The sequence below is a fragment of the Gekko japonicus genome, unplaced genomic scaffold, assembly GCF_001447785.1.
Source record: "Gekko japonicus isolate JY-2015 unplaced genomic scaffold, Gekko_japonicus_V1.1 scaffold27, whole genome shotgun sequence".
NCBI classification, from domain to species: domain Eukaryota; kingdom Metazoa; phylum Chordata; class Lepidosauria; order Squamata; family Gekkonidae; genus Gekko; species Gekko japonicus.
This window is the reverse complement of record NW_015172002.1, coordinates 171,436-197,965: the sequence shown is the minus strand read 5'-3', so window position 1 is coordinate 197,965 and position 26,530 is coordinate 171,436. Positions and strand designations below refer to the sequence as shown.

Genomic DNA, 26,530 nt, shown 5'->3' with positions numbered 1-26,530 from the left:
ATAAATTTCCACCAATAAAGGCAGACGTGTCCTGCAGTTAAAGTATTTGGAAAAGGAAAGCTTCCTAAGGGACAAGTGTTTGAAAAGGCCTGTTTGCACTTATGAGAGCTTTAATTCATTGAGAAACATAAGATCATCTCCCCTTGGGTCAAGTGTCATGCTATGGCTGCGAGCACCCTGAAAGGGCAACAGGCTTGTTTATTTATTTTTATTTATTTATTTTTTCACATTTATATCCTGCCCATCACGTAAATGGGCTCAGGGCGGGTTACAACAATTTAATAAATACAATAAAATTTAAAACAGATTAAAACATATTTGACCTTAACTAGCTTGCTCTTGCTTCTCTCAAAATGAGGCCTCATTGAAACAACATACACACAGAGCCCATTACCAGAGGCACAGGGGCTCACTTTCATGCTGGACACAGCTTCTCCGAGGAGGCGTCCAGTGCAGTTCTCTCTGACCTTGCCTTTCAGCACCTGTGGATCTTGCTGAAGTACAGTGTTTCTGTTTCTCTAGAAACGTATGAGCCTTCGGAACAGCAGGTTCATCCCAGCAACTCGAGTGAAAAAAGAAACTGCAAGCTTCCACTGACACAGGGCCTAAATGCTAATCCAGGTCTTCTTGTTCCTCTTCTGGAAAGCACATCACCCCTCTCAGCCCAAATATCCCCAGCTGCCGTGGCAGCCCCCATCCAAGTAAGCGTTCCACCTGCATTTCAAACTACTGGGGTCATGGGAGCCATCACAGTTCCTGATTCGTCCATTCAAATCAAGCAAGAACCTGCATCTCCAAAGCCTGGAGAGGAGAGCATGAATATACCACTCCAGAGCTCTCCTTGTTCTCCTCAAGCAGAACTTCAGTTTCAGGATGGTATGTTAGCTTAACTCATTAGAAGATGAACTGTGTTACTATGTTAAATTATCGGGGTGTATGCATGCACATTGCCTATTTCTGAGCTACCTTGAACACCACTATTCACTCCCTTTTCCTGGCTGCAAGTGAGCAAGAGATCAGTCTTAGTAAGACCAAGCACATCTCTGTTGCTGTTTCAGTGGAGCCAAAGCACAGCAAAGAGAGTGGGGTAGGGGGAGCCAGTCTGCTGAAGGGTTGGATCCTGCTCAAAATTTCCATAAGGGAGGGATTTCCAAGAGCAGAGCAGAAATTCCCTGACTTTGTCTTCCACTGTAGCCCAAAGTGTTCCCCAGTGCCGTTTCTGGGGGACTGGGGAGTCCCAGGAACAGCATGAGGTAGAACTGTGAAGTTTGCCACACAAGGGGGAAACTGGCAAAAAGCAGCCCTCTCTCTTCTATCAAGAGAAATTTCAGACAGATCTAACTTGAAGTCTACTGCAGTCAGAAGATTGTCTTAGAGGAATGGGGTGTGGCTTCTAGCTCAGCCTTTTCTCTAAGGTTACTTTCTTTTGGCTAGAGAACAGCATTCAGAATCTAGACCACCACCCATGGAACATATCAAAGAGCTTCCAGGTTAGGCTAAGTTCTCTGTTTTTGGAAATATTTAAAAATCAAGATAATGGGAGGTGGGGAGGTATCATTGCTTTAGTCTCCTCATTACTGTTCTGAAGAAAAATAACCCAGTTAGAGCCTCAGTTCTCTCCCCATCACTGCATTATGCTGTGTTGATTAAAGTGTAATAATTTCTTGATCCTGCAACCAAAAAATATCCTTTCAGCGATGCTCTAAGAGGCTTCAGGAGGTACCACTTTCAGATACCTGTATTACATTCTGCAATAATGTAGTGCAACATCTCATTGTTAGAAAAGCATCCTACACTTGAGACTTTCCAACAAGCCTGGTTGCTAATAAGCCTGAGCCTGCTATAGCAAGGAGGGCGGGGTAGAAATAAAATAAATAAATATATTATATAGAAGTTCTAGCATACAAAGTGCTTTACATCAATTATGATACACATCCTCAGAACAGTGAAGAAACACATTTTTTCTTTGGAGGTTTGAAATGAGCAAAACCTTCGCTCTGGGTTTTAAAAAAAAAATTCCCCTCAGAAATAGACAGGAAGGGGGGAAGTCAGTTCAATTGCTTTCCAGACTTACTTCAGCCTTTATACAATTGCTAACAGATCTAGACACGCACACCCCCCCCCCCCCCCCCCAGCAGGGAAGAGAGACTTGGAGGAATTAAGGCTAGAAATTCTTCAGGAAGAAATTTCTGGAGACGTTAAGAGAAGCTTCTTTGACCTGGCCTGAGCGGGTCAGTGGGAGGGGAAAAGAGAGGTGATAAAACTCAGGGGAGCAAGGAGGAAGCTCTCTTTGTTAGGGTGCTGAGTCTATGAGAGGAGACAGAACTCTCGAGGAGGCAGCCATTGGCCATGTGCTGGCCTAAAGAGCTGAAAAAAGCTGCAAGGTAACTGTAGAGAACTGTAACTTCATAAGCAAAAGGAGCCTGTCCTGTATTTTAACATCTGATAGGGCATGTATATAGAGAGGGACAGAGGAATTGCATTTTACCCATTTCTTTTTAATCCCTTGCTCAATCTGGTGCTATGTTAAAAGTATGTTTGTGAACATTTTCATTTTAATAAATACTTTATGACTTTGGATGCTGGTAGTGCTTCTCTGTACCACATATCGTCTTGGACACACTTTTTAAAAGGAGCAAGTGGCTATTCCTCTAGGAGTGCATAAGGCAGTAAATGGTCCCTGTGGTGACCAGGTGCCAGGCAGCGGTAGACACAGAGGCAAGGCCTCAGAACTTGGAAGGGAAGAACTTGCAAAAATCAGGTGGTAGTGGCAGGTTACCAGAAAGAGAGAAAGCCTCTCCAGGTGTTGAAAAAACCTTGGAAGGCAGGTGGAACAGGGCCTGCAGGTGGAGCAGGCCCATTCCACCACAGAATAAAAAGTCAAGTTCTTACAAGTTCCGTGGTGTTTATGGGCAAATGAGGCACTGCTTAGCTTACTGAGACTGCCTAAATATGAGATACAGACCAGGTCCTTCCAAGTTCAATACTACTGCTTGACAAGTTTTGCTATCCTGGTGGCTGTAGTATGTGTGTTATCCACCGTCTTGATTAATGGGGCTTGAATTTAATCTTAAAATCTGTCATTTTCCTTCCGTGTAGGAGAGTGTTCCTGAGTGGGTTACTCTTCCCACTCATTCCAAGAGCAGGACAAGAAGGTTCTAGGAGAACCTGAGCCACTACAGCTTGATTTCAAGAGTTAGGATTAGGGTGCATAAATGTTGAAGATTATGTCAAAATACGTATCCCATCTTCTTTCTTCAGGGAGTGCAAGCCAGAAATCTTCAATGTACCCTGTAATCTCTGCTGCCATGTCCTTGTCAGGACTCACTAATTTTCAGCAACCTAATCAAGATATTCAAGATCCTGTTCCTGATAAGGAGACTACCTGCTTATCTGGCCTTTCCCCCCTTAGCTGTTCTCCACCTTTAGTGTCAATGAAGACAGAAGAAAACAAAGGCTCAGCAGACAACCCCATCTCAGAACAGTGCACTAGTTCCTTTCAGAACAGAACCTCTCCGTCTGAAACACCCGTGAATGAAAATCCCAAACAGGCCACTGAACAGTCCGAGCAGATGGCAGTTTCTACTCTGGTTTCCATAGGCAGCAAAGTAAGCAAGAAAAAGAAGAAGCTGAAGAAGAAGAAAGCACTGCGAGCAGCCCATGTGCCTGAGAACAGTGACACAGAGCAGGATATAAGTGACTCGAAACCTTTCAGGAAAGTCAAGTCTATAAAGGTGCCCAAAGGAGAAAAAGTTACAACATCCACCCCTCCAAAGCAAGAATATGTAGAGACTACTGAGGGAAAAAATGGGAAGAAGGATGAGAATGAGAGTGACGCATCTCTGGAATTTGTGGAGGTCCCCAAATCTCCACTTGAAGTAGTGGCCATCACTTCTTCAGAATCAGGAGATGAGAAACCAGACAGCCCTTCCAAGAGGGATTCCTTGAGTGCCTCAGAACAGCTTTTGAGAGAAGCATCTCGGTCTGGCTATGACGAAGTGAGCTCTACTAGTGAGATTGGAACAAACTATAGGGATGGCACTGGTAGAAGGTGAGTTGGAAAATGTACACATGTGTGTGATGCTGCTGTGCTGCTGCAATTTGTTTGTTAGATAGTGATAAGTTTTGTTGGCTTCCAGTTTGATTAATCACCTTATTGCATATTGTCTCTAATATTCTAGGACACCTCTGGCATCTTTAGTCAGGCACATGACATAAATACTGGGTTAGATCCATAAAGTCATAAGATACTCCACCAGCAGGGGTACGTGTGAGGTCCCACAATGTCCGCTTTCCCCTGTGACAGGCCTTCACTCAATCCCAGGCTGTTCCTGAGGGGTCCCCTGTAACAAATTTCGGGAATTTTAGGCTAAGATGAGAGTCAGGAAAGCTTCATTATGTTACCAGAACTCCATTTATGGTATTTCTGCTCCAACTGGTTTCATCCTAAGCCACATGAGCAGAGTTGCGGTAGAGGCAGGCAACTTTCCCTTTTCCCACTGCAGCTGACTCCCTCCCCAATTTGTGCTCTTGTGAATCAGTAGACTGGGGCAGCAGCAATGTGGAGATCTACAATGGGAGGGTGAATCTGAAAAGTTGTTCTCCCCACCCACACTGGGAATGTGAATGGAGTGGCAAATAAGGACCCAAGCCATGGTATACAATATAAAGACTGATAGGTTGGGGGGGGGGTTGTTTGTGTGGCTTAAAGTTTTGTAATGGCTGTGGTATTCTCTTTATTCTGTAGAGTGGCTGAGACCCAGACATCTATATCATCACTTCGAGGATCAAAAAACTCATCAGGTATATCCATTTGCTTGTTTTTAATTGAGATGACAGGGGAAATGCTGAGGCCTTTTTAGGTGTGAGGAATTGCTGGGTTCTTTAGAATTTGACAGAAGTACAAACTTATCTCTGAGAGTGGTAATTTTTCTAAGGTGCCTCAAAAAAATGAGCCTTCATAAGTTGGTGAAAAGGGAGGGAAGCTGATATTTAGAAGAGTAAAAATTCTCATGTCACGTACTAGACTAATTTCTTTGAAACAAATTGGGACAGTACTTGCTTCTTGGTTGTTGGTAATGCATAAGGTGATAAGAGTGGGGTCCCTTTTTCCCCTGGTGTAGCAGAGCTGAACCAGTCTCCTTTGTCTTGACTGTTTGTCTTTGGTTATTGCTGGCATGGTCCAAAATAAGGTTCAGATTGTACAGTGGGGCCAAACAGGATGTCAGCTTATGGCCATATAAACCCAGGGCTTGGAACACAGCAAAATAACAGCGATGCAGTTCACATCACAATTGATAGCTTGCTGTCGCCAGGCTTGCCTGTAGCTGCCAAGAGACCTCCAAGAGTGCTCCTTGGCTTTCATCTAGAGACTTGTTTTACTACATTAAGTGGTACAGTGGGAACATCCCTTCTGCCTTTGTTTTTGTGTGTGTGTGTGTTTACTGTAATTAAGATTCATAGGTCATTCCTGATGTAGCCCTAAGCCAACTGCAGTTTTGGTACAAACTCTTGCTTCCTCATTTCACACTGTGGTATGTTTCTGGTGTCTCAAAGTTGCCACTTGGCTCCTGTTCTTGATTCTCTCAGCCAGGGGACTCGTAACAGTTCCTCTGTGTTCTTTGCTATAGTGGGATAAATTTGTAATAGCACAACATCCTGCCAATTTTGAATGTCTCTTTGTTTTGAGGGGAAACCAGGAAGTTTCATTCATCCTGGTATTATAAGCAGAAAGTTTGATTAATAGAAGGCCTTGGCCACTGTGTGTTTGACAGAAGTCTCTTCAGAGCCTGGGGAGGATGAAGAACCTACAGAAGGAGTATTTGAGGGACATGCAGCTGCAGTGAATGCTATTCAGATTTTTGGGAATTTGCTGTATGCCTGCTCAGCAGACAAAACTATCCGTACATATAACTTGGTGGTAAGTAGATTTGCAAAACAAGCTATGATAAAGAAGCTAGCTCTCAGTGTTCCCTAGCATTCCTGAATGAGATGTTAAGTCTGTGAACCCCTTGGTGGATTGACCATGATGGATGCATTGAATGAAACTAGAGAGAAATCTATGTAGATCTTTTGAAACATAGCTAAGTTTTTACGAAAACATTTATTTAGAAATGCTCATCTAGTAGATCAGGTTCCAGGAGGCTAGGCAGACTTATTTTTAAGGATACAAACAAGTAACTTGAAAGCACCAACTGGGTACCATTAACGCATTATTTGATTTAAAATAAACACAGATAAGCAGGAAATAGGTTGGTTGATTTGGAAGATGCAGTGCTTGGGTGGTGCCTCAATTTGGGATCAGAGTGTAAACTAAACTTATGAATACCTTCTTTCACCTCCACCCAGAACAGGAAATGTGTTGGTGTATTTGAGGGACACACTTCAAAAGTGAACTGCCTGCTCGTTACTCAGACTAATGGGAAAAATGCAGCTCTCTATTCTGGCTCCAGCGACCACAATATAAATTGTTACAACATCAAGGTAATTATAGACACAGTAGCATCTATCCAAGGATGTGCAATCTCATCAACAAATTTGTGTGTGCTATTCTAGATACTTCTCTTTTTTCATATGATGCAGTTAACAAAAAGGCAGGATTGCTTTATTTGCCCAAGACTACAATGTAAATAGCGTGCTCCATTTTGGTGGTCCCCAAAGGGTATCGCTGCTGTTGGGGGGAGGGGCTGCTGCTACCTCTCCTTATATATAATTCTGTTTTGGTCATGGACTCTCCTGAACATTCCACACGCTCCCAAATCAGTTCGCTCCCTGATATGTCATTCAGAAGCTTTCCCTATCCACTGGCTGTGTTGCCTGAGTCCTGCCTCCAATATTCTAAACAGTTTGCTGTTCCTCTCCCCCCAATAGCCAGTCGGAACGCAGAGGTCACTTGCATATGCAGCCTGATTAGCCATTGCCTCTAACATTCTAAACAGTTTGTTGTTGCGAGTCATTGAATGTGTCCTGAGGTAAAATACATATCCCAATTTTCCCATTAACGGTCACTGGAGTTGCCAAAATACATATCCCAATCTTCCCTTAAACAGTCACTGGAGTTGCCAATCTCCCTGTGGGGCCTGGAGATCTCCCAGAAATCACTGCATTCCCCAGCCACAGCACATCATTCCCCCTACAGAAAGTTTCCCAGCTATTACAATGGCTTCTTTGGGCAGTGGACTCTATGGCACTATAGCCTGCTGAAGTCCCTCCGCACCCCAAACCCTGCCCTCCCCAGGCTCTACCCCTCAGATCTACGGGTCTGGCCCTCCCCTTGGTATTGCCAGCCTCCAGGCAGCACCTGGAGATCTCCAAGATCAATTCTCCTGGAGAAAATGGCTGCTTTGGGCAATGGACTCTATGGCATTATACCATAGGTCCCTCCGCACCCCAAACCCTGCCCTCTCCAGGCTCTACCCCTCAAATCTACAGGTATTTCCCAACCCAGAGTTAGCAACCCTGTAACTGACTATGAAACCGCTTTCCAGACCCTTGGAACCCAGAAGACATGGCATAGGAGGAGGTGCTTTTCTACCTTAGCTGCCACTGCATAACCTCAAATCAACATAAGTCATGGGTGGAGGGAACCATACCTGTTACCATGAGGCTGTCCTCCCATACTACCCACTTGGGGAAGCAAAATGACTTGAGACAGCCGTGCCTTATAGCTAAGCAGAAGGAAATAAACATGACTTGCCTCCCTCTGTTTTCCCCTTCCCTCTGCCGCCCCACCAGCCACTCACCTGGAGCTTCCTTCTAGGACTCATTGTATTTCTTCCCACAACAGGCCTTACTCCTAGTATGTAATACAGCTAAAAGGGTCTGGGTTAGAGTCATCAGAGGGTGTCCTCAGATTTAAGTATTTTCATCTGTGGAGCATGACTTTCTTGCTTTCTCACACTGTAGTGAACAAAGCTTTTAATATGCTATTTATTTCCTCTCTCCAGACTAGAGAACTTATTGATCAGTTTAAGTTAGATGACCGTGTACTCTGTCTGCACAGTAGGTGGAAAATACTTTATGCGGGACTTGCAAATGGCAGTGTGATCACTTTCAGCATAAAGGTCAGTATGAGAGAGATATATTCCATAGACTCAGGATACTTATACTTCTACATGGGGTAACTCTCATAAATAACTGCTAGTTTCATTATGTCTGAAATGAGGACTCATAGAAGATTGCAGGGTCTACTGCTGTGATTAGGAAATGGGTAAGATAACAGTTTTTCTAATAGTAAAGGTCTGGCCACCATGCAGGTAACAAATTAGCCTAGTGCAGCCAGCCACAGCTTAGAACCCCTAAGGAGTTCTATAACCCCTACATCACTTTCTTCAAACATTTTACTTATACCAAGAAAATAAACAATAAGTTTATTTCTGGTAGTCCTTTTAGAGGTGGGAAAACTTATTCTGAAAGATTTAAAATAATTATATAGGGTATTTCACAGTTTGTCACATTTAAGAAGAAATTATTTAAAACAACCTTTTTCCCCCCCATCAAGACTAAACAAATCATTACATTATCCAAATACTGGGGGTAAAGGGTAGACTCTGTCTTACTATAGTATTTGGCATCTTATGCTCAACAAAGCAGATAATCCGCAAATCTGCCCATGTAGGCTGACCACCTGTCATGAGCCTTTGTCTCCAATTGTAGAAAAATGTCATACATGGAAAGGTGGATCAGTTCTTTGTCCAGGGGCAAATAGAGGTGTGGAGCTCTGTTACTTCCAGTATCGTGCACCAAGCGCTTAGCCAAATTTATGGTGTTTTGGGATATATCTCTGAACAAAAGGCTTGTCACCAGTATATTTTGATATGTACCTTTGTTTAAAACAGAAATTTCTGGTCATGCCCACATTGTAGGAATCTAGGACATAGTCTTAGTTGTATTTGCAGCTGCTTGCTGAGGTATTTTCTAAACGATCTCAGGGGTGTCCAGTATACATGAGACATCAATTTTTTTGCTACATAATGTTAGGGTTATGATAGAGGTTTTGATGCTGCTTTCAGTCCCACCTCTTTAAAAATGCCTATATTTTGTTGCCTTGCTCAAAGTTGAACTGCATATTAAATAAGAAATCTATTTTTAATGTTAAAATGTAGCTATAAGGAGTTTCATTTGAACTGGAGATAATAGGGATATTATCCCCCTCCTGTCTGTCATTTCTTGGTGAAAATTGCCCCACCCCCAGGAGCTGTGGTCAGCCCAGTAGCTGAAAAAAGACAGGCATCCATTTTGTGCCTGTCTGGTCCCTCCCCTCCGGTTAAGTCTAATATCAGCTCAGGTGGGCCAGTTTTCCTGTCAGTGGCAATGTTATGGTGGTTAAACTCTTTCCTCCCCCTCCCTTAGCTCCTGCTTTTAACTCAGGAAGATATCTTCTGAAACTTATAGCTGAACACATCTAATCTATGAATATGTGTTTTAAAAACTCACATGGTTACCTGAAAAAGATAACCAGCATTTCTAGTGCCACCACTTCTGTGGCTTCAAAATAATCTGGGCACCAGGCAGTCAGTTGTGCATGTTCGTGCTTAGAAGTACCATAAGATCCTGTTGGAGTTGTCAATGGAATATTTAGGATAATTAATTTTTGTTTGGAACTTGTTCTTTAATCTAAGAATTGAAGTACTATGTGGGGCACTTAAAGCTTCTGGGATGGAACAAGATATAAATTGGATGGACAAATAAACTCACTCCATGCTGTTTATTTTGTGAGATGTCTTGAGAAGGTATCAGGAGAGGCAGCATTTAAATTTTCTAAATAAAAGCCTACTTATAAAATTAAAGGAGGTTATAGAGAAAGATGCTTTTGCTTGAATAACCTGAACGGGCAAATTGAATAGTCATGCTATTGTGACATGTTATTTAAGTAACACTTTCTTAATAGGAGATTGCTTTTACCAGGAAATATTGTCAATAATGCTTAACATTGTGTGTTCCCTCAGAACAACAAACAAGGTGATACCTTTGAGTGCCACAGTCCCAGAGCAATTAGCTGTCTAGCTACAGCCCAGGAAGGAGCACGCAGGTTGCTAATTGTGGGATCTTACGATTGTACGATCAGCGTGCGAGATGCCCGAAATGGACTTCTGCTTCGAACCCTTGAAGGTCATAGCAAAACAGTCCTCTGTATGAAGGTAACAAATCAGAAAATAAGGCCTTTTTAAGAACAGGTTTCTTTCAGCAGTTTTCCAATCTCTGAAAACTGAAAAAATGTATCAGTCACCAACCAAACATTGGTACAATTGATGTAACTTGCAGTCACACGTGGCTTATTTTCATGACGAGCAGCTAATTTTCTCCTTTCTCCACTGGAGTCCCTAAGTGACCCTCTGCCATTCCGTCTCAACACCTTATCAAATCCCATTGCTTTCAGAACTACCTATATGACGACACTCAGGATTTTCAGAGCATGCTGAATGTTTCTTTCTGAACATCCAAACTGAAAGTCGTCTCCAGTAAAACTTTACAAAACTTTTTTTACCATCACTTGCCACTAGCTAGATTTTTTTAGGTGACTGGCATGTCTTACTCTACGTCTCCTATGAAAAGAGCAAAAGAAACTCCAAAACCTCAAATACTATCAGGGAACAAACACTGATGGTGCAATTGAGGCTGAATTCATATGTCACAACAGGCTGCAGCGTTTATTACAGTGCTTGTACACACCCCTCACTCCTCCTGTCTCCCTTCTCCTAGCACACCAGCAGAGGTGAGGCAGAACAGAGCTTTTCCAGTGTTGACTCCCCATCTTTGGAATGCCCTGCCCTTTGAGGTTTACTTGATACCTACCTTACTTTCTTACCTAGTCATCAGGCCAAAATATTTTCCTTTTACCTAGGCTTTTAACTAAGGGGTTCAGTCTTTTAAAGCTGTTTTTAGTCTCTTTCTAGCTTGAGGAGTATTTTTTAAATATTCTCTTTAGGCTACTGTTTTATGCTGTGGCTTGTTCTTATCACTATTTATTTCTGATTATTTCATGCTGCTTTTATGATTTTATTATATTGTTTTACTGTTTGAGCCACCTCAAGCCAGCCTTTGGAAAGACAGTATGTAAATTTTCAAAATAAATAATAATCTTCTTAAAAATGTAATTATTTTTCAAAGATCTTTGGCTCTGCAGAGCTAGGCTTGAAACTTCCTTGCTTGGGCTGACTGCAGGTGCCTGGAGCATGTTTATTCCACACAAGCTGGGATTCTAAAATTCTGAGAGATCTGGGAGGAGGTAGAGACATCCAAACGCACAGCAGTGAATGGTTAATGCCTGACTGGAGTTTAATTTTAGCTTGTCATGATGTCTGATTGCAGTCTAAGGTGCCTGGCTTACCTAAAAGTGTTTCAGGATTCTTCCTAATGAATTCTGTATGTGCTGAGTCGTTCAGAAGAGCAGCCCTGATGGCTCAGACCAAGGGTGTATCTAACCAGGTATCCTGAAAGACCCAGAAGCAATGGACATAGAGGTCAAAGCCTTCCCATTGTTTTCCCCCAGCAACTTTTATTCAGAGGTGTGTAGTTCCTCTGAAAATAGCAAATGGTTACTGATGAATCCATCAGTGCCTAGTCCAGCATTTCCCAACCTGTGGGTCCAGTTTTATTGATTTGTGCGTGCATTTTTCTGTTTGCTTAAGCGAGTCACCATACCAAGTAAATTTGGGATTGTGGGACACTATACCAAAAGGGCTGGGAACCACTGCTATAGTCTCTGTCATATTTCATTGTGTTGTCACAGTAGGCCTAAAATGTGCAAGACAGAGTTGGTGGGAGAAAGACGGGTGTTCAAAATATCCTCAGTAATCAGGCCATCTGGTTGTCTTGTCTCTCTTAAAAGGTTGTGAATGACCTGGTATTCAGTGGTTCCAGTGACCAATCTGTCCATGCCCACAACATACATGTAAGTTGCTCACATGATTAAAAAAAAAGCCCTGAGAAAATATGGTTGCTAGGATATTCCTCAATGAGCTTCCTCTAGCTAATTATCTCCCATGTATTTTGTATCTGTACATTTGAGGTTTTTTCTTTCTACTGAGAAATGCATAAATAAGAATGAGCTCATAATAGATTCTTATAGAGTGTTAACCACTTACTTTCTGGATGGGCACATTTTCTAGTGCTAGCTCTGCCCTCCCTGCAGGCAGCTGCAGAGTCCTGAAAAGCTGAGCCTGAAGTCGAGTGTTAACTGACCTTTTGTAGAGCCTTCTTTCTTGATAGCTCTAAAGCCCTGACGTGGATGGCCCAGACTAGCCTGTCTTTTCAGATCTTGGGAAGCTAAGCAGGGTTGGCCCTGGTTAGTACTTGGATGGGAGACCACCGAGGAAGTACAGGGTTGCTAAGCAGAGACAGGCAATAGCAAGACCACCTCTGAACAAGTCTTGCCTTGAGAATCTAATGCAGTTGCCATTGGTTTGCTGCAGCACTTGATGGCACATTCCACCACCAAGCTCTAAAAGAATTGGAATGCCACTAAAGTTCTGTTCTGTCAGCAAGGTTTAATATAAGAAATGTGCAAGCTCACAGCGTTGTACTTGTACTTACAGTTAATTTTTGTTACAGACAGGGGAGCTTGTACGGATCTACAAAGGACACAACCATGCTGTGACAGTAGTGAACATCCTGGGGAAAGTTATGGTAACAGCCTGCTTGGATAAATTTGTTCGTGTTTATGAGCTGCAGGTAAAAGAACAAATATCAGCTCTAACAAAAAGTGGCATTTTGTGCTGTTCTGCAACTTCTTTTCCTGCAAACTGGGATTCTTTAGTTGGTTAGTTTGCTGTGGACTTCCATGCATTTAATGAGATGCAAATTGGAACAAATCTTCTTTGCTCCAACCTGAGTTTTAGCAGTTAGGAAGCTCTGCAGGAGTTAGACAGTCCTGAGCAGCTAGTTTTCACTGCACTGAAACTCAGCTGTCGTCTGTTCTTGTCTACTGGATCAACTCTGCCACACTATTGCACAACAGTTGGAGGCTTTACTCTTACATTTGGTTTTCCTTGCTGGTTTGCTATGACTGACAAAACTTGTGGGATATCAACACAATTAGTCTTTCATTGTTCAATAGCTTTCTCTGGGGAGTCTACCGTAGCCTTGTATAGCTGGAAGGCATTAGGATTTTACGAGTGAGGTAAAACTGTAAAGCATGGCAAGACCTAGGTTTCTTATTATGTCCGTGCATTTTAGTTGTATAAACTTATTTTCAAGAACAGTGCAGATTTCTCAACTTGTGAAGTGTCTGATGCTTTTAATTTTCTCCTTCTCCCAAGTCTCATGATCGTTTGCAAGTCTACGGAGGACACTCGGACATGATTATGTGCATGACCATTCATAAAAGCATGGTAAACATTTTTCCTTCAAAGTAGTGATTTCTCTTCTGTGGTAATGGTAATCTTGGAGTGATTTCCTCCTTCCACATATTTTTGAAATTTATTTTATTTATATCCTGCCTCTCACCCCAGTGGGGGCTCAAAATGGTTTACATCATTCTCCTCTCCCCTGTTTTATCCTCGCAACAACCCTGTGAGGTAGATGCGGCTGAGAGTGTGTGACTGGCCAAAGGTCACGCAGCAATCTTCCATGGTATGAGTGCAGATTCAGGCATGGATTTCCCTGATCCTAGTCTGACACTTTAACCACTACACCATGCTGGCTCTCTTTCGTAGTCAGGGTTATACAAATTACTTTATGCTTGGTCCCTTTCAATAACAGGAGTTTCCCCCACATCCCCCACCCAGTATACTGCCTACGAACAATGTTTTTCAGCCCAGTGTGCCTCACCAAACAACTCTTCATTGGACTGTATGTTCACAGCAAAGGAAGGAAGGGGGGGATTTCAGGGCATGAGAGGAAAACCTAAAGTCTGTACTTTATACTCACCTTGAAATAGGGACAAGTATCCTTTTCAAGAAGACTGTCAGCTGCAGATTTGGGACTTTTCCATCATGGTTTGAAACATCCTTTTCCCCCCTTTCTACCTCTCAACCTGTTTTATTTTTGTTCAAAATATCTAGTCTGTTGAGTATCTTGTAACAGTATAGTCATAATGTGGAGGAGATGGGGGGGTGCATTTACACTGTTGTAATTCTGAATTTAGGATCCTTAATTGATACCTTTAGCAGAGCTTTAATTCTCTTTTGAAGGCTTTTATTGTATGATTTTTATGAGACCACTTTTCCCCCTTTTCAGATCTACACTGGTTGCTATGATGGCAGTATTCAAGCTGTGCGGCTTAACTTGATGCAGAATTATCGTTGCTGGGTAAAGAACACAGCATTTTGCTCCCTAGGCCTGAAGCCTATTTAGTCCAGTTTAGGAAACTGAGGAAAGTTCTCCTCGCCACTTAGCTTCTGAATGATCAGCACAGACCATACTAATAATAGGATTGTACAGGGTTTAGCCCACCCAGGCCAGTCCAGGGATGGGAGGGAATTCTGTACTTTTCAGTACATTAAACAACAAACCATGAGATGGTCTATACCCTCTCTGGTTTCAGAACAATTTGCCACCAGAATCTCTCTTCAATAGTCCCTGCTTTTCCTAAGGGAGAGATTGAGCCCTTAGTTGGCATCTGGGACAGGGCACATTAGCAACTCAATCCAGAGATGCACACTCTTACCAAGGTAGCATATGTGGTCAGGGTTAGGCACCAGGCTTAGACTTGGAATTCAGTTACAACATCAAAGACAATTTAACAATAAGAAGGATCTTTATTCAGTTACAGAGCTTATCATAGACTACCAGAGATTACAAAAATAACAAAGGCTAGGGCTGTTTGCCTTAACTAAACATTAATGATTCATAGTTACCACGTCAGGAGTATTCATCAGTCCAAGATAGTCCAAGGGATTTTGAAGGGAAATCTCATTTTTGCACAGCCATGTGCTCCAAGTCACAAAGCAACTCTTTGTCTCTCAAGAGGCAACATTTCAGGTGCCATAAAACAGATAATGACAAGAGGAGGAAGGGAGAGCTAAGAGAGCTCACTCCCATAGGGATCAAACAATTATACTCCAATTCCAGTCACAAATTAGATGTAGTCATCAGCCAATTGCGAGTGGGCATGGGTGTGCCCAATTGTTGGTTGTCATAGCTGCGTGTGGGGATAGGCTATAAGTTTGGGACCCCGCCTGCAGTCATCTGACCCCAAACTCCAGCTACTTCATGGTCTACGTGACTAGTCGTATGTGGGCCAGAAAGTGGAGCCATGAGGTCTGACTTTTGGCATGAAAGTGTGAAAGAATGTGGGTTTATGGCATGGCTATTGAGGCCATGTGACCTCACCATTTGGCTTGCAACAGGAAACAAGACACAGCATGTTATCAAAAGACATCACAGGAAAAGGCATGTGACTATAGAAGCAATATTTCTATACAAGGATGCTACAAAAGGTTGTGGGACCCAGAAAGATGCATCATACTAAATGTGCCTGTAGGACGAAGAATAAGACATGTTATATTCAATTCTCAGATGCCACTGAAAATGGGAACACTCACAGGGAGATCTTTTTAGTTTTACAACACTTGCAGTGGCTGTCACCAAAAATGGAAGAGTCCTCGATGACTGCCAGGAACATAACAGTAAGAGGGTACAGAACTTTTGACAAGGATCCTGTTTTGGGCTATATTCCTATAGCAAGTGTGCCCTAGCAGTAGGGTTAACTGGGGTTTGGGGGGGCACAGTGCTTTGGCTCTGGAAGGCCTACAGCAGGGGCACAGAGACCAAAACTCTGTCCTTCTGCTGCTCCCCCTCAAACAATTGGTATTCGAAGAGACTGGAGGTCACATAACCTGCATGGTTATTGCTGTTTTCTTGTCCTCCAAGAATTCACATAATCCCCTTTTTAAAGGTATCTAAACTGGCAACCATCCTCAGATGCTTTGGCAGTGAGTTTCATGTATTAATTGTTAATTACGTGTTAAAGGGTTTTTTTTGTCTACCCTGAATTTATCAATCTCATTAGGGATCCCAAGTCTTAGTATTTTGGAAGAGAGAATACACAGTGGTGAGAAAAACTTCTCTATCTGCAAAGTCCCAAGGCCTCATTTTGGGTTGTCCTTTCCTGCAACTTTTCTAGCTCTGTGATATCCTTTTGAGATCAGAACTTTATTGCATTAATATTATCCCTTAACATCCTCAAGTATATAGTCACTGTGAATAAAGAACGGTGAAAAGATAACCCAGCCTTGTATGCCAGCATTCTCAATGCCTGGTTATGGATGAAGTAGGGGTTCTAATCAGCAGCTGAAAACCTGAGACCAGGATAGTTTCAGGTGTGTAGCCTTGTTGGTCTGCAGTAGACGAGCAAGATTAAAGTCCAGTAGCACTTTAGGAAACAGCAGGGTTTCTGAGGTATAATTTTCAAGAGTCAAAGCTGCCTTTTTCAGATACAAGTAGGAATGGAGATCTCTGAGCCCTTACAGAGAGGCAGGAAATCTTGACTAAAAGACAGTTTAAGTATATAATCTTGAACAACAAAGTCATCAGCTCTCCCAGTATGCTCTCAGATCATATGACTTGTGTTTCGTTTTGCCCCATTTATTGAACTAAGGGTTTCACACCCTTTTCTGCTAATTCAGTAGTCACAATCCAAAGCAAATGTTTACAATGCTCTAGCTTCTTTTGAAGTTTTCCCTACAGTTATTGTCTGTTGTGGCAGAGCTAAACCCGCTTTTAAAAAGCATTCTTCAGAAATGCAGGTTGCTGTGTGGAAAATGTCAAAGAAACTTATGGCTTCATAAACCTTATCCTTTGATCACTGCCAAAATTAATGTTGTCCTTTGCAAAAAGGGTTTCTTTTGTATTAGTAACATATAATATGGTGCTTCGTTTCTGAAGCCCCTTTTAATTACTTGAGCACAGTAAAATGACTTTGTAGTGAGATATATTGAGAATCACTTCTGATTATTATGTTTGTGGCAAGAAAGACTGAAATTTCCTTGCAAGTCGCTTGATTGCATTTTAGCAGTCTGATAGGAGAACTGGTGTTTTCTCCAACATCAGTGTTACTACATCAGTTTTATACCTGCATAAAGATAATTGCTAGTTTAACAATTAACAGTGAGTGGAAAAAGAACAAAATGCAAGCTGTTGTCATGCCTTCTCCATAATGTTTGTCTTAATTCTCTCATCAGTGGCATGGATGTTCGTTGATATTTGGAGTTGTGGACCACCTGAAACAGCATTTGTTAAATGACCACACAAACCCAAACTTTCAAACACTAAAGTGTCGGTGGAAGAACTGTGATGCTTTCTTCTCCTCCCGGAGAAGTTCCAAGCAGGTATGCCATAAAGAAACTGGATAAAACAAAAAGTGGAGGTAGATCATGAGGTGCTGCTCATACTGTCTGTTACAGTGATTGACAGTGCAATCCTAAACAGAGTTATGCCCTTCTAAGTCCACTAGCAGAAATACCTCTTTTCATAAGCAGGATATGTGATGGTATCAGTAAGATGTTCACAGTTCATACAGGTGTTTAACGAATGTTCATAGTAATCTTTCTAAATATTTAGCAGCAAGGAAATGATAATCACTTAGAAGTCCTGTGCAAAAGTAACATCAACAGAAGAACTCATCCTTAAAAACTAACCCCCCACTGTAGAGTTATAAGATGGGATTCTGTAGAGCAGGAATAATGTGAGTTGTGGGGTGGGAGATTTCTGCTGCCTTTGGTTCCCACTGTGGCCCCTGAAAAGGGGAAATCAGCAGAAATTACAACCCCCAATATACACATCTGTTGTAGCCTCTTGCACAAGACAGGAAAGAACAAATTCTGAAATCTCCCTTCTGCTTGCAACCCCTGCTCCAGATCCAGTTTTCTGAGGATATTGAGCTGCTGTGGAAAACCATTCATTGTTCTGTAGACTCCAACCCATAGGTCAGAATGAAGGCAGGCGAGGCCAGTGTTAGATACATTGAGCTGGAAGCTCTGAAGAAATACAGAGTTCTTGTCAACTATTTACCAACATTTCCCCTTTATTGTTTTAAGAAGTACTGACAAATTTGAACTCTTCAGTACTGCTACCTCATGTTTTTTAGTCTTCACTGATATATAAAAATCTTTTATTGACCTGTCAACAGAATTCAGGTTGTTTCTCTATATTAAAGAAATCTCCTTGAATACCTGATTTATTAACTGATGTTAAAAAAGCAAACTGGTGGACGTGTGCAGAGGAGGAGAATAAACCGTTGGGGCACCCCTCCCCCATACATATTGATTCAGTATACTGACTTTATAAAGTATGTATGTTTTGTCTTGGGGACGGGACGACGGGACAATAGTGCTAATACTACGTTTGCCATTAGACCATAGCAGAAAAGTGCATATATCCAGAATGTATGCACTCAGGAGTCCTCTGTCACTACCAGCTTATTGGCTACAGAGACACTCCAAGAAGGAAAATGCTGGTGCAAATGGGAAAAGACCCATGCTGATCCCCTGCCCCCATTTCTTTGATGCAAGTCCCTCATATGGTCTATGGAAATTAAACAACCAGAAAGGGGGGGGGGGATTCCTAATATTAACTGGGAAGATAAGCCTACTTGGAAAAGAAGGGAAGGGAGTCCCGGTTTGTTCTGAAGTTGTTTGCACTTGCTGTCAACTCTGGTATGAAGTTTAAAATGATAGTGTGCTTCAGTCTTTACAAGGACACTAAAGTACAGTTTGGTTAAAAAAACACACACCTTAGTTCTCTCTCTCTCTCTCTACTCAGGATGCTGTGGGACATATTGAAAAACATGCAGAAGATGATAGCAAGATTGACTCATGAAGTGTTTACACCTCCCACATTGGGAAGTACATTTTCTATACTGGAAATTCCATGTCTATCCCTTTTCCTCCTGAGTTACTACTTGGAGTACAAAGAGGAGTAAGCCTTTTTTTTTTTTGTAACAGAGACAGCTTTTTGCAGGCAGCTCTGTAGAGAAAGGAATGATGGACAGATTCAGACCAAACAATCACAAATGTTTTACGTTTTTATTCATCAGCAGAAACAAACTCCTTTCCTTTTTATTCTATACTCTCAAAGTAGTAGATGATGTATATCTAAGATGGAGAGTTTAGTACTCAAACTGGTGCTTAAATACTCTGCTGTGTTCATCAGTTTTATGTTGTACAAAGGATCTCCCAAGCGTACGATACTTTTGGATTTAGACAGTTTTAGTAATTTCAAAAAACTTCCAGAAATATTACATAATCATTGACGATTGCTCTGTTTACTTCCATCACATATTTGTACCCCTCATAGGATGAAACGTGGCCTCCTTACTAAACAGTGAATATAAACTTTCAGTTTATATTATTACTTACCTTTAATTCTAAATGCTAGGTATGCACAGCTGCTCGCTGCTGAATTTGATTTTCTGTACATTTTTGTCCCCCAAAGAAGCTTGTGGTGATGGGTTATAGATATTGCATCACCCAAACAGCCATATTACTGGGTTTCTTCACCAAGTTATTGGTGTTTTTATTTTTAACTGGTGCAAAGACCAGTGCAGATAACAATCTCAGTTTTTAAGCATTGTTGTCTGTATCTATTCAGTGCTGGTCTTGTAAAAATAATGAGACTACATTCTGAATGTTTGTGTTTTTTTTTTAAGTTCTGGCCTATTTGTGGCATCTTAAACTGTTGAGCTTTGGAGTCTTTGCATTTTTAGTGAACATTTTCTCTTCCTGTCCAGCTTACACTTGAACTTGAAAACATGTTTGGATAGTTACTTTTTAACAGCTGTTATTTACATTATGGTCCGGTTTTAATAACTGGAAGTTCCCTCGTAAGAGCAAGGGGTTGTTGGATCTGAAACATGATTTTGAAGTCTGAAGGGCCCAAACAGAAGCTGAGACTATGTTTGCGTGTGCAGACCCATTGCCATTTAGATTTGCTTGAAGATGATGTTTGCAGTGCAGAGAACGGATATGTAATCACAGGGAAGAAATGTTCATTCAGGTGGCATTCCAGCAGTTCCCACTTTTTTGTTGTTCAAGTGCTTTCTTCTTGTAGTCAGTGTTCTCATCATTTTCAGTCTTAGCTTTTCTATGGAATAAGCCCCCCAAAAGTGATACAGTAACAGAAGCAGAAGAGAATGGCTGTGTAATGTCATTTTATTCTTCACATAACATGAATGTTCTGAAAGAAGAATGAGTATTATTATCTACTTTTTGTTTATTTTTAAATCCTAAACTCCAAGGGGAGTGTTCTCTGCAGCTGAGGGTAAGAACAAGATCATGCTTGTAAATGGGGAATATGGGGGGGGGGCAACTTGAGGTAGTGAAGGGTCATGCCCCAGTATTTTTGCTGGATATTTGAATTTTGCCTCTCAGAAGCTACTGGGGAAAATATTTTTAACAGATAAATCTAGCTTCTAAGCAGCCTCATAAGGTTTTCTGGTGAAAGATCTTTTCTTTTTACATTATCGTTCACCAAGTGGTCATTCCCTGAATGAACTGAAGACATTTTGCTTACAATTCATTAAGGCTCTGTTCTGAAAACACTTTTCCAAAGAGAACAGCACCCTGCAACAGACCTTCTACTGTCTTTTAGCAGGTGGCTTCTAGGCAGTGGCTATTTTGTTGTTTTTGACGTTTTCACCATGACATTATTATGGCAGGTTTGGAGGGCAGGGGCAGCCTTCTTCACAGTGGGAGAGAAGCTAGAGGGAGAAACTTGGGAAGGTTCTCCAAGCTTTATCAAGATGCTGTGGAGAATTTGAGCTGTAAAAAAAGGTATCTAACTGTTGTGAGAACGAAAAATTTCTTTTAGATCCATAGCTGAATTCAATTTGAAAGGAAGACGCAGAGCCAGAGTGTTGTACTGAAAAGTATGTGGAGTGCTGTGTTTATACTAGTCTTGAGGATTAGTAAGTGAATGGATTTTAATTTTATATCCTCTTCTGGTTTGAGAGATTTTTTTATTGGAAGAGGATGGTGACTTTGCTTGCAATTTTTAAAAAAAGAAATGTCCTTTTTCATTACATTAGTTGTTGCATCATTTAGTATTCTTGATCACTTTAATAGGAGTGTGATGGTGTGTGTGTGCGCGCATGTTTAAGATGGGTGTGAAGACAGATTTTTCTGTAATCCGTTTTGGGATGCCTTTGACCTTTTGTCTCCAGAGTGCTTCAACTATAATAAAGTGTGCTTGTCTTGTCAGATGCTAGTTTCCATATGTTGGCCTTTATTTGAAAGATGGATGAGAACTGCTCCAAAACCTGGTCTTTATGAATGTTCATAAATTCACATTACCTCTGAAGATGTTACATCAGGTCTCATCACGTAAGTCTGCTGCATTAAGATACCACTGGAGCCACATAGTGTCCTCATTCAGTTCTTAGAAATATTCTTGTCTTATACTTCAGGGATTTTGTTGTTTGTTTGAGGCTCTGCTTTCTGCACTTCTACCTCTTTAGCAGGAAATTAGCCTGTTCCTATAGGCTCTGCTGGAAGCCATGGAGACATAAAGGATAAAATAATGTGCATACAAATTGTGGAGTGGGTTTGTTAAGATTATGTCTGTCACGTTCAATGCAGGTTTCTAGCATATTTCCACAAATAAGATGAAGTTTTTAGTATGAAATCTTTGAGATGATGATGATCTCTTCTGTTTTTTGTCTTGGAAAGAGAGAAAGAAATGACGTGACCAGAGGGAACTGTGGAGTGTGTTTTGGACTGTGTGCGGACTGTTAACTTTTATATGTTGGCTTAATGACTGAGTAAACTGTTACATGGTGTGTATAAGTGAATTTGGACTGCATGCCAACACAATAGACCTTTCTTTTATGCCATTTATCCTGTTTCATGAATTATTATTTTTTTGGTACAGTGTGAGGAAGTGGTTTGTGCACCAGCCTTTTAGGGACTGCTCAGTTACTTGACCTTTAGCGTGTCGGTACCAGTAAATCCAAGTACATTTCACTGACTACCCCAGCTTCTGTTTGGTCCTTGTAGCAAATACTTCGGCATGAAGGACAGACTTCTAAAATGTTGGGACTGAAATACCAGATGTATAATCCACATCCTATTGAAGTGGCAGAATTCTCAGAGTAGCAGCTGTGGATTGCATCCTTAAATGTCAACCTGAACTTAAATTCTTGTCATAGCTCTGCATTTCATTTTTTTAATATTCAAGATTCATGTTGAACAGCTCACATAATTGGTTGCTTGTTGCTTCTATATTCATTTTTTAATTAGGAGCTTCATTCCCTAGGTGTCTAGGGTCCTAGCAAGAAGATTTTCTATGTCACATATAAGCAGGCAAAAAGATCAGCCCCTCATTTTTCTCTGTCTAGAAATGCCTTGGTTTGAACTCACTCAGACCTTTTCAAATTGTATAGCTTTCAAAGCAAGAACAGATTGGTGTTGGGTAAACAGAGTTTTCTGAACTTGTTTAATTTCAGTGGGATGAAACCTATGCCTATGTGGCTTTTCTCACAAGTAAAGATGTGTTTCATGTGCAAAAATGATTTGGTCTTTCCTTTTACTACAAAGCTGTGAATTTCATCAAACAAAACAAAACCCATGAAAATAAAGTTTCTTTATACTAAAAGGTATTTAGTGTGGTTTTTCTTCTGATTACACATGATATTTTAAGAGTTGTAGTTGGCTAAGTGGCAATGGAGAAGAAAAGGAGTTATTCAATACTTAGTTTAAGAGTCTATCTGTCTTGTATATCGGATACTTCAAATTTCATAAGGTTTTAAGCATATCAAGTTTATGGCCTGTATCCAACCACATATTCTGAAGACTTCAGTTTTCGTAAGAAGGGTGGCATCCTCCCCGATCCACTGACTCCCAGGAACAAAATTTCAGAGGGTTCAGTGGGCTGCAACAGGAGAGGAATTGGTGAAGATCTGTCCACCCTTTTAAGTCTTTGGTATTGCATGGTTTATGTACTGTGTCGTTATCTGCTGTAATGTGGAGTTTCCATATGAACAAGATGTATACATGTTAAAATTTTTCTATGCCATGCATATTTTGACTTTTTTTTCTTTCTGTCAACTCACTGCTGACTCATGACGACCCCCCCCCCCCATAGGGTTTTCAAGACAAGAGATGTTAAGCGGTGGTTTGCCATTGCCTGCTTTCGGGTCACAACCTTGGTATTCCTTGGAGGAATCACATTTAAATACTAGCTAGGGCCAACCCTGCTTAGCTTCTGGGATTTGACAAAATCAGGCTAGCCTATCTTTAAATGAGGGATACATATAACTTGCCTCTGTAATGGTGACAGTTTACAACATAGCATTTTGAAGATTAACACTTTTAAGATCTTAATGTCAGAAAAGTATTGGGGGCGATTAAATAGAAGGGTTATTGATCATTATGGGGGGAAATATTGAAATACATTAAGAACTGATGTGCATGCATCAAAGTACTTTTATGTCATTTTGTTCATCCCTCCTGCCTAGTTAATTCCTAGTTAAAAAAGCATTTCTATATTGTTGCCAGATTCAAAAGAATCTATTTTATTGGCCAAAAAATTGTGAAGGCCTCAGACCTAGTACTGAGCCTTCTGTACAATATATGTAATAAATGAATCAGCTACCTGCACTCAAACTAATGGAGAAAGCCTTGTGAATAAATTTTTATGTGCCTGTTGGAGTTCTTGTACACATAAGACATTACCAAGCCAGGATATAAATGTATAACTTCTGCCACATAGGATGAAGATTAATTTTCACAAATAGCTTGTGGCTTTTAGTCCTGTGTGCATGGTCCTGGCATACACATAACTTCTGAATGACTTAGCAGTATTGCATGGTTGCAGTTCTGTTATTTTTGGGTAACTTGTCTTGAAGTCTACATTTTGGTAGAAGCAATTGAACTCCCATAGCCCAGCATCCTATCCCATGTGCAGCTGAGTTTGTTACATATTGGAAAACTGGCCACTTATCTGATGAACGTCTGCCACTAAAAGACAGGTTTTTAAAAACAGCCTGGGGCTTGACTAGGAGACTCCTCCAACTTCTTCCCCAGAGCCAATATTTCTCCTCCCTCTGTAGAGAATGGTTGGTCCGCTTGCATCTGCACACCCAAAGGAGCCATGCCTTGTATTCTCTCTCTGGCTTCAAGGAAGTTTTCTCCTTCTGTTTTTTTAGCAGGGCTTACTGCTTGGTGGGGGGCTTAGTTTCTCCCATCCAGCCTCCATCCCCGCTATTGTAGAAGTGGTCTGATAACTGACCTTTTACCCTGCATCCCCTGCATTTTCCCTGTGCAAACTGTATTGACTTTCAAATTTTAAAAGGTACCTTGTTTTCAGCATTGTTACTAGACACTGAGCAGTGTTCTGAATTAATTTAGGGGTGATTTCATGTCCCCTATTCAGAAGTATTTCAGACTTTTCTGGTAATCAGGTATCTTGGTCTACATGGGTAGTAAATTTTATTTTCAGGGTTTTTTCTTCTAGAAATCAGTTTGCCTTAAGGTATAAGCTTGGGTTCAAGGAAATGAGAACTAAGTCCATTCACGGAGTACATCATTCCTGCCAGGGGACGTTTCGTAGAAAAAGAGCTAGGGGAACTCATTAGCATATGCCACATCCCCTGACATCACCGGAAGTGTGTCATAAGGCCACACCCCCTGACATAACCGAAAGTGTGTCATAAGGCCACACACTCCGCCCCCAACGGTCCCGGCCGCCACCGCCGGCCTTACAGCTCCACTGCCGAGCCCCATGAGGGGCCCGGCGGTGGACCTGCAAGGCCGGCGGGAGTGCAAGGAAGCCCCGCGAAGGCCCTCCCTGGCCCCAGGCAGGCAGGGGTGGGGAGAGGCAGGGAGGAAGCAACTTACCCTCCCTCTTCTCCTGCCTCCTCCTGGCTGAATGAGGGCTGGAAGCAGGGGGTGGGGCTTTGTCATGTGCCCCGCCCCCCATACCTCACCCGGGGGAACTGCGATCCCCCCCGAAATGACCTCTGATTCCTGCCACTAGCCCCATCTACTGCAGCCTCACCAGTAACCCAAAAGCCTTTCCTGAGTGTTAGAACTCTTGAATAGCACAGGCTGCAAAGCAGGGACTGTCAATCAAATCAAAACAGAGAAAACTGGAAACATCACCTGTGCTTCATGCAACAGTGCTTAGAATCCAACCCTATGAATTTACCAAGCTTCGGGTCTCTTTGATTGCAAGAAGAGTTGGTTTGTACACCTTGCTTTTCTCTACCCTAAGGAGTCTCAAAGCGGCTTACGATCGCCTCCCCTTCCTCTCTCTGCAACAGGCATCTTGTGAGGTAGGTGGGATTGAGAGAGTTCAGAAAGAACAGTGACTGACCCAAGGTCACCCAGCAGGCATCATGTGGAGGAGTGCAGAATCAAACCCAGTTCTCCAGATTAGAGTCCACAGCTCTTACCCAAACAATATCCTGCAACTTTCCCACCAGTAAGTGAAAACATATTCTTTTATAATGGCCTTTCCATAAGAGTACAGCAAGGAATTACTCCCTGTCACCACCACCAGAAATAATCCAGAAGAGGTTGGTTTTGTGGAGTGACCTCCAGCCTTAACTTTCACAATGTTCTTTTGAAATAAGGATACTAGACACAGACTGGCCAATTGCTTTTTCCATTTACACTATACCAGTTTCAAAAGTGCAAGATTGTACAAGGTCACTGAAAATTAGGTACCAACACTGACTTAAGCCACTTTTCAGTATACTACAGAAAAGTGGCATATAAATATTTTAACAGTGTTCAGCATCTTCAAAAGTTGACCTTCAAGGTTACAGTAACTCAGAATATGAACAGAAACATTTATGAGGTAGAACAGTTAAAAATGCTTCTCAAGGCAACTTGACCCATCTGGTTGCATAACTTTGCAGCTAAGTGGGAACTAGTTACTAACAATACTTTTAAATGCATCAAAAAACTGGAGGAATCATTTTTCATCTAGTGCTTTGGTCATAGTTTGTACAAGAATGAAGTCTCAGCATACATATAAGTCTGTTAATGTTAGATCCTGTAGCTTCCAAATACATCTGCTTACAGCACATTTTTTCTATATACGGACAAATTGTAATGTGTGATACAGTCCTGAATTGCTTAGTAGACAAAATGCAGTCTGGGGTGCATTCTTTTACCAAGATCAGAGTCAGTTTTCACCTGTTGTGTCAGCTTTCTGTCACACACACACAGGATGCAGTATCATTAGAACATAAGAAGAGCCCTGGTGGATCAGACCAATAGTCCAGCATCCTGTCTCACGTAGAGGCCAAGGCCTTCCCCTGATGTTGCCTCCTGGCTCTGGGATTTGTGCCTCTGAATGTGGAGGTTCCCCTTAGTCACCATGGCTAGTAGCCACTGATAGACTTATCCTCCAAGAATCTATCTAACCCCCTTTTAAAGCTGTTTATTCCTGTGGCTAACACTACAACCTGTGGCAGCGAATTTAGGGTTGCCAAGTATTACCTTTCGCTGGAGCGGGGGACTCCCGGCTCTTTCCTGGAGCGCGCGCTGCAACCACGTCACCCGGAAATGCCGTGATCACACTGGGGCGGGGCCACGACCATCCGAGGGAAAACCATAGAGCTTTCCCTCGGATGACCGTGGCCCCG

The 26,530-nt window shown here is 41.8% G+C and overlaps 1 protein-coding gene across 1 annotated transcript in view; it reads left to right on the top strand.

Annotated features, from left to right (window-relative positions):
- Positions 1–22,499, top strand: part of ZNF106 (zinc finger protein 106) — a 55,329-nt gene extending 32,830 nt beyond the window's left edge. The window contains exons 9-21 of the mRNA XM_015420064.1: positions 523–876; positions 3,262–4,051; positions 4,748–4,803; positions 5,775–5,920; positions 6,349–6,483; positions 7,947–8,063; positions 9,948–10,139; positions 11,831–11,893; positions 12,553–12,672; positions 13,260–13,331; positions 14,179–14,250; positions 17,124–17,270; positions 18,703–22,499. Coding sequence (XP_015275550.1) covers positions 523–876; positions 3,262–4,051; positions 4,748–4,803; positions 5,775–5,920; positions 6,349–6,483; positions 7,947–8,063; positions 9,948–10,139; positions 11,831–11,893; positions 12,553–12,672; positions 13,260–13,331; positions 14,179–14,250; positions 17,124–17,270; positions 18,703–18,759 — 2,321 coding nt within the window. The 3' untranslated portion in view covers positions 18,760–22,499. The remainder of the gene's footprint in view (positions 1–522; positions 877–3,261; positions 4,052–4,747; positions 4,804–5,774; positions 5,921–6,348; positions 6,484–7,946; positions 8,064–9,947; positions 10,140–11,830; positions 11,894–12,552; positions 12,673–13,259; positions 13,332–14,178; positions 14,251–17,123; positions 17,271–18,702) is intronic.
- Positions 22,500–26,530: the final 4,031 nt, after the last annotated feature.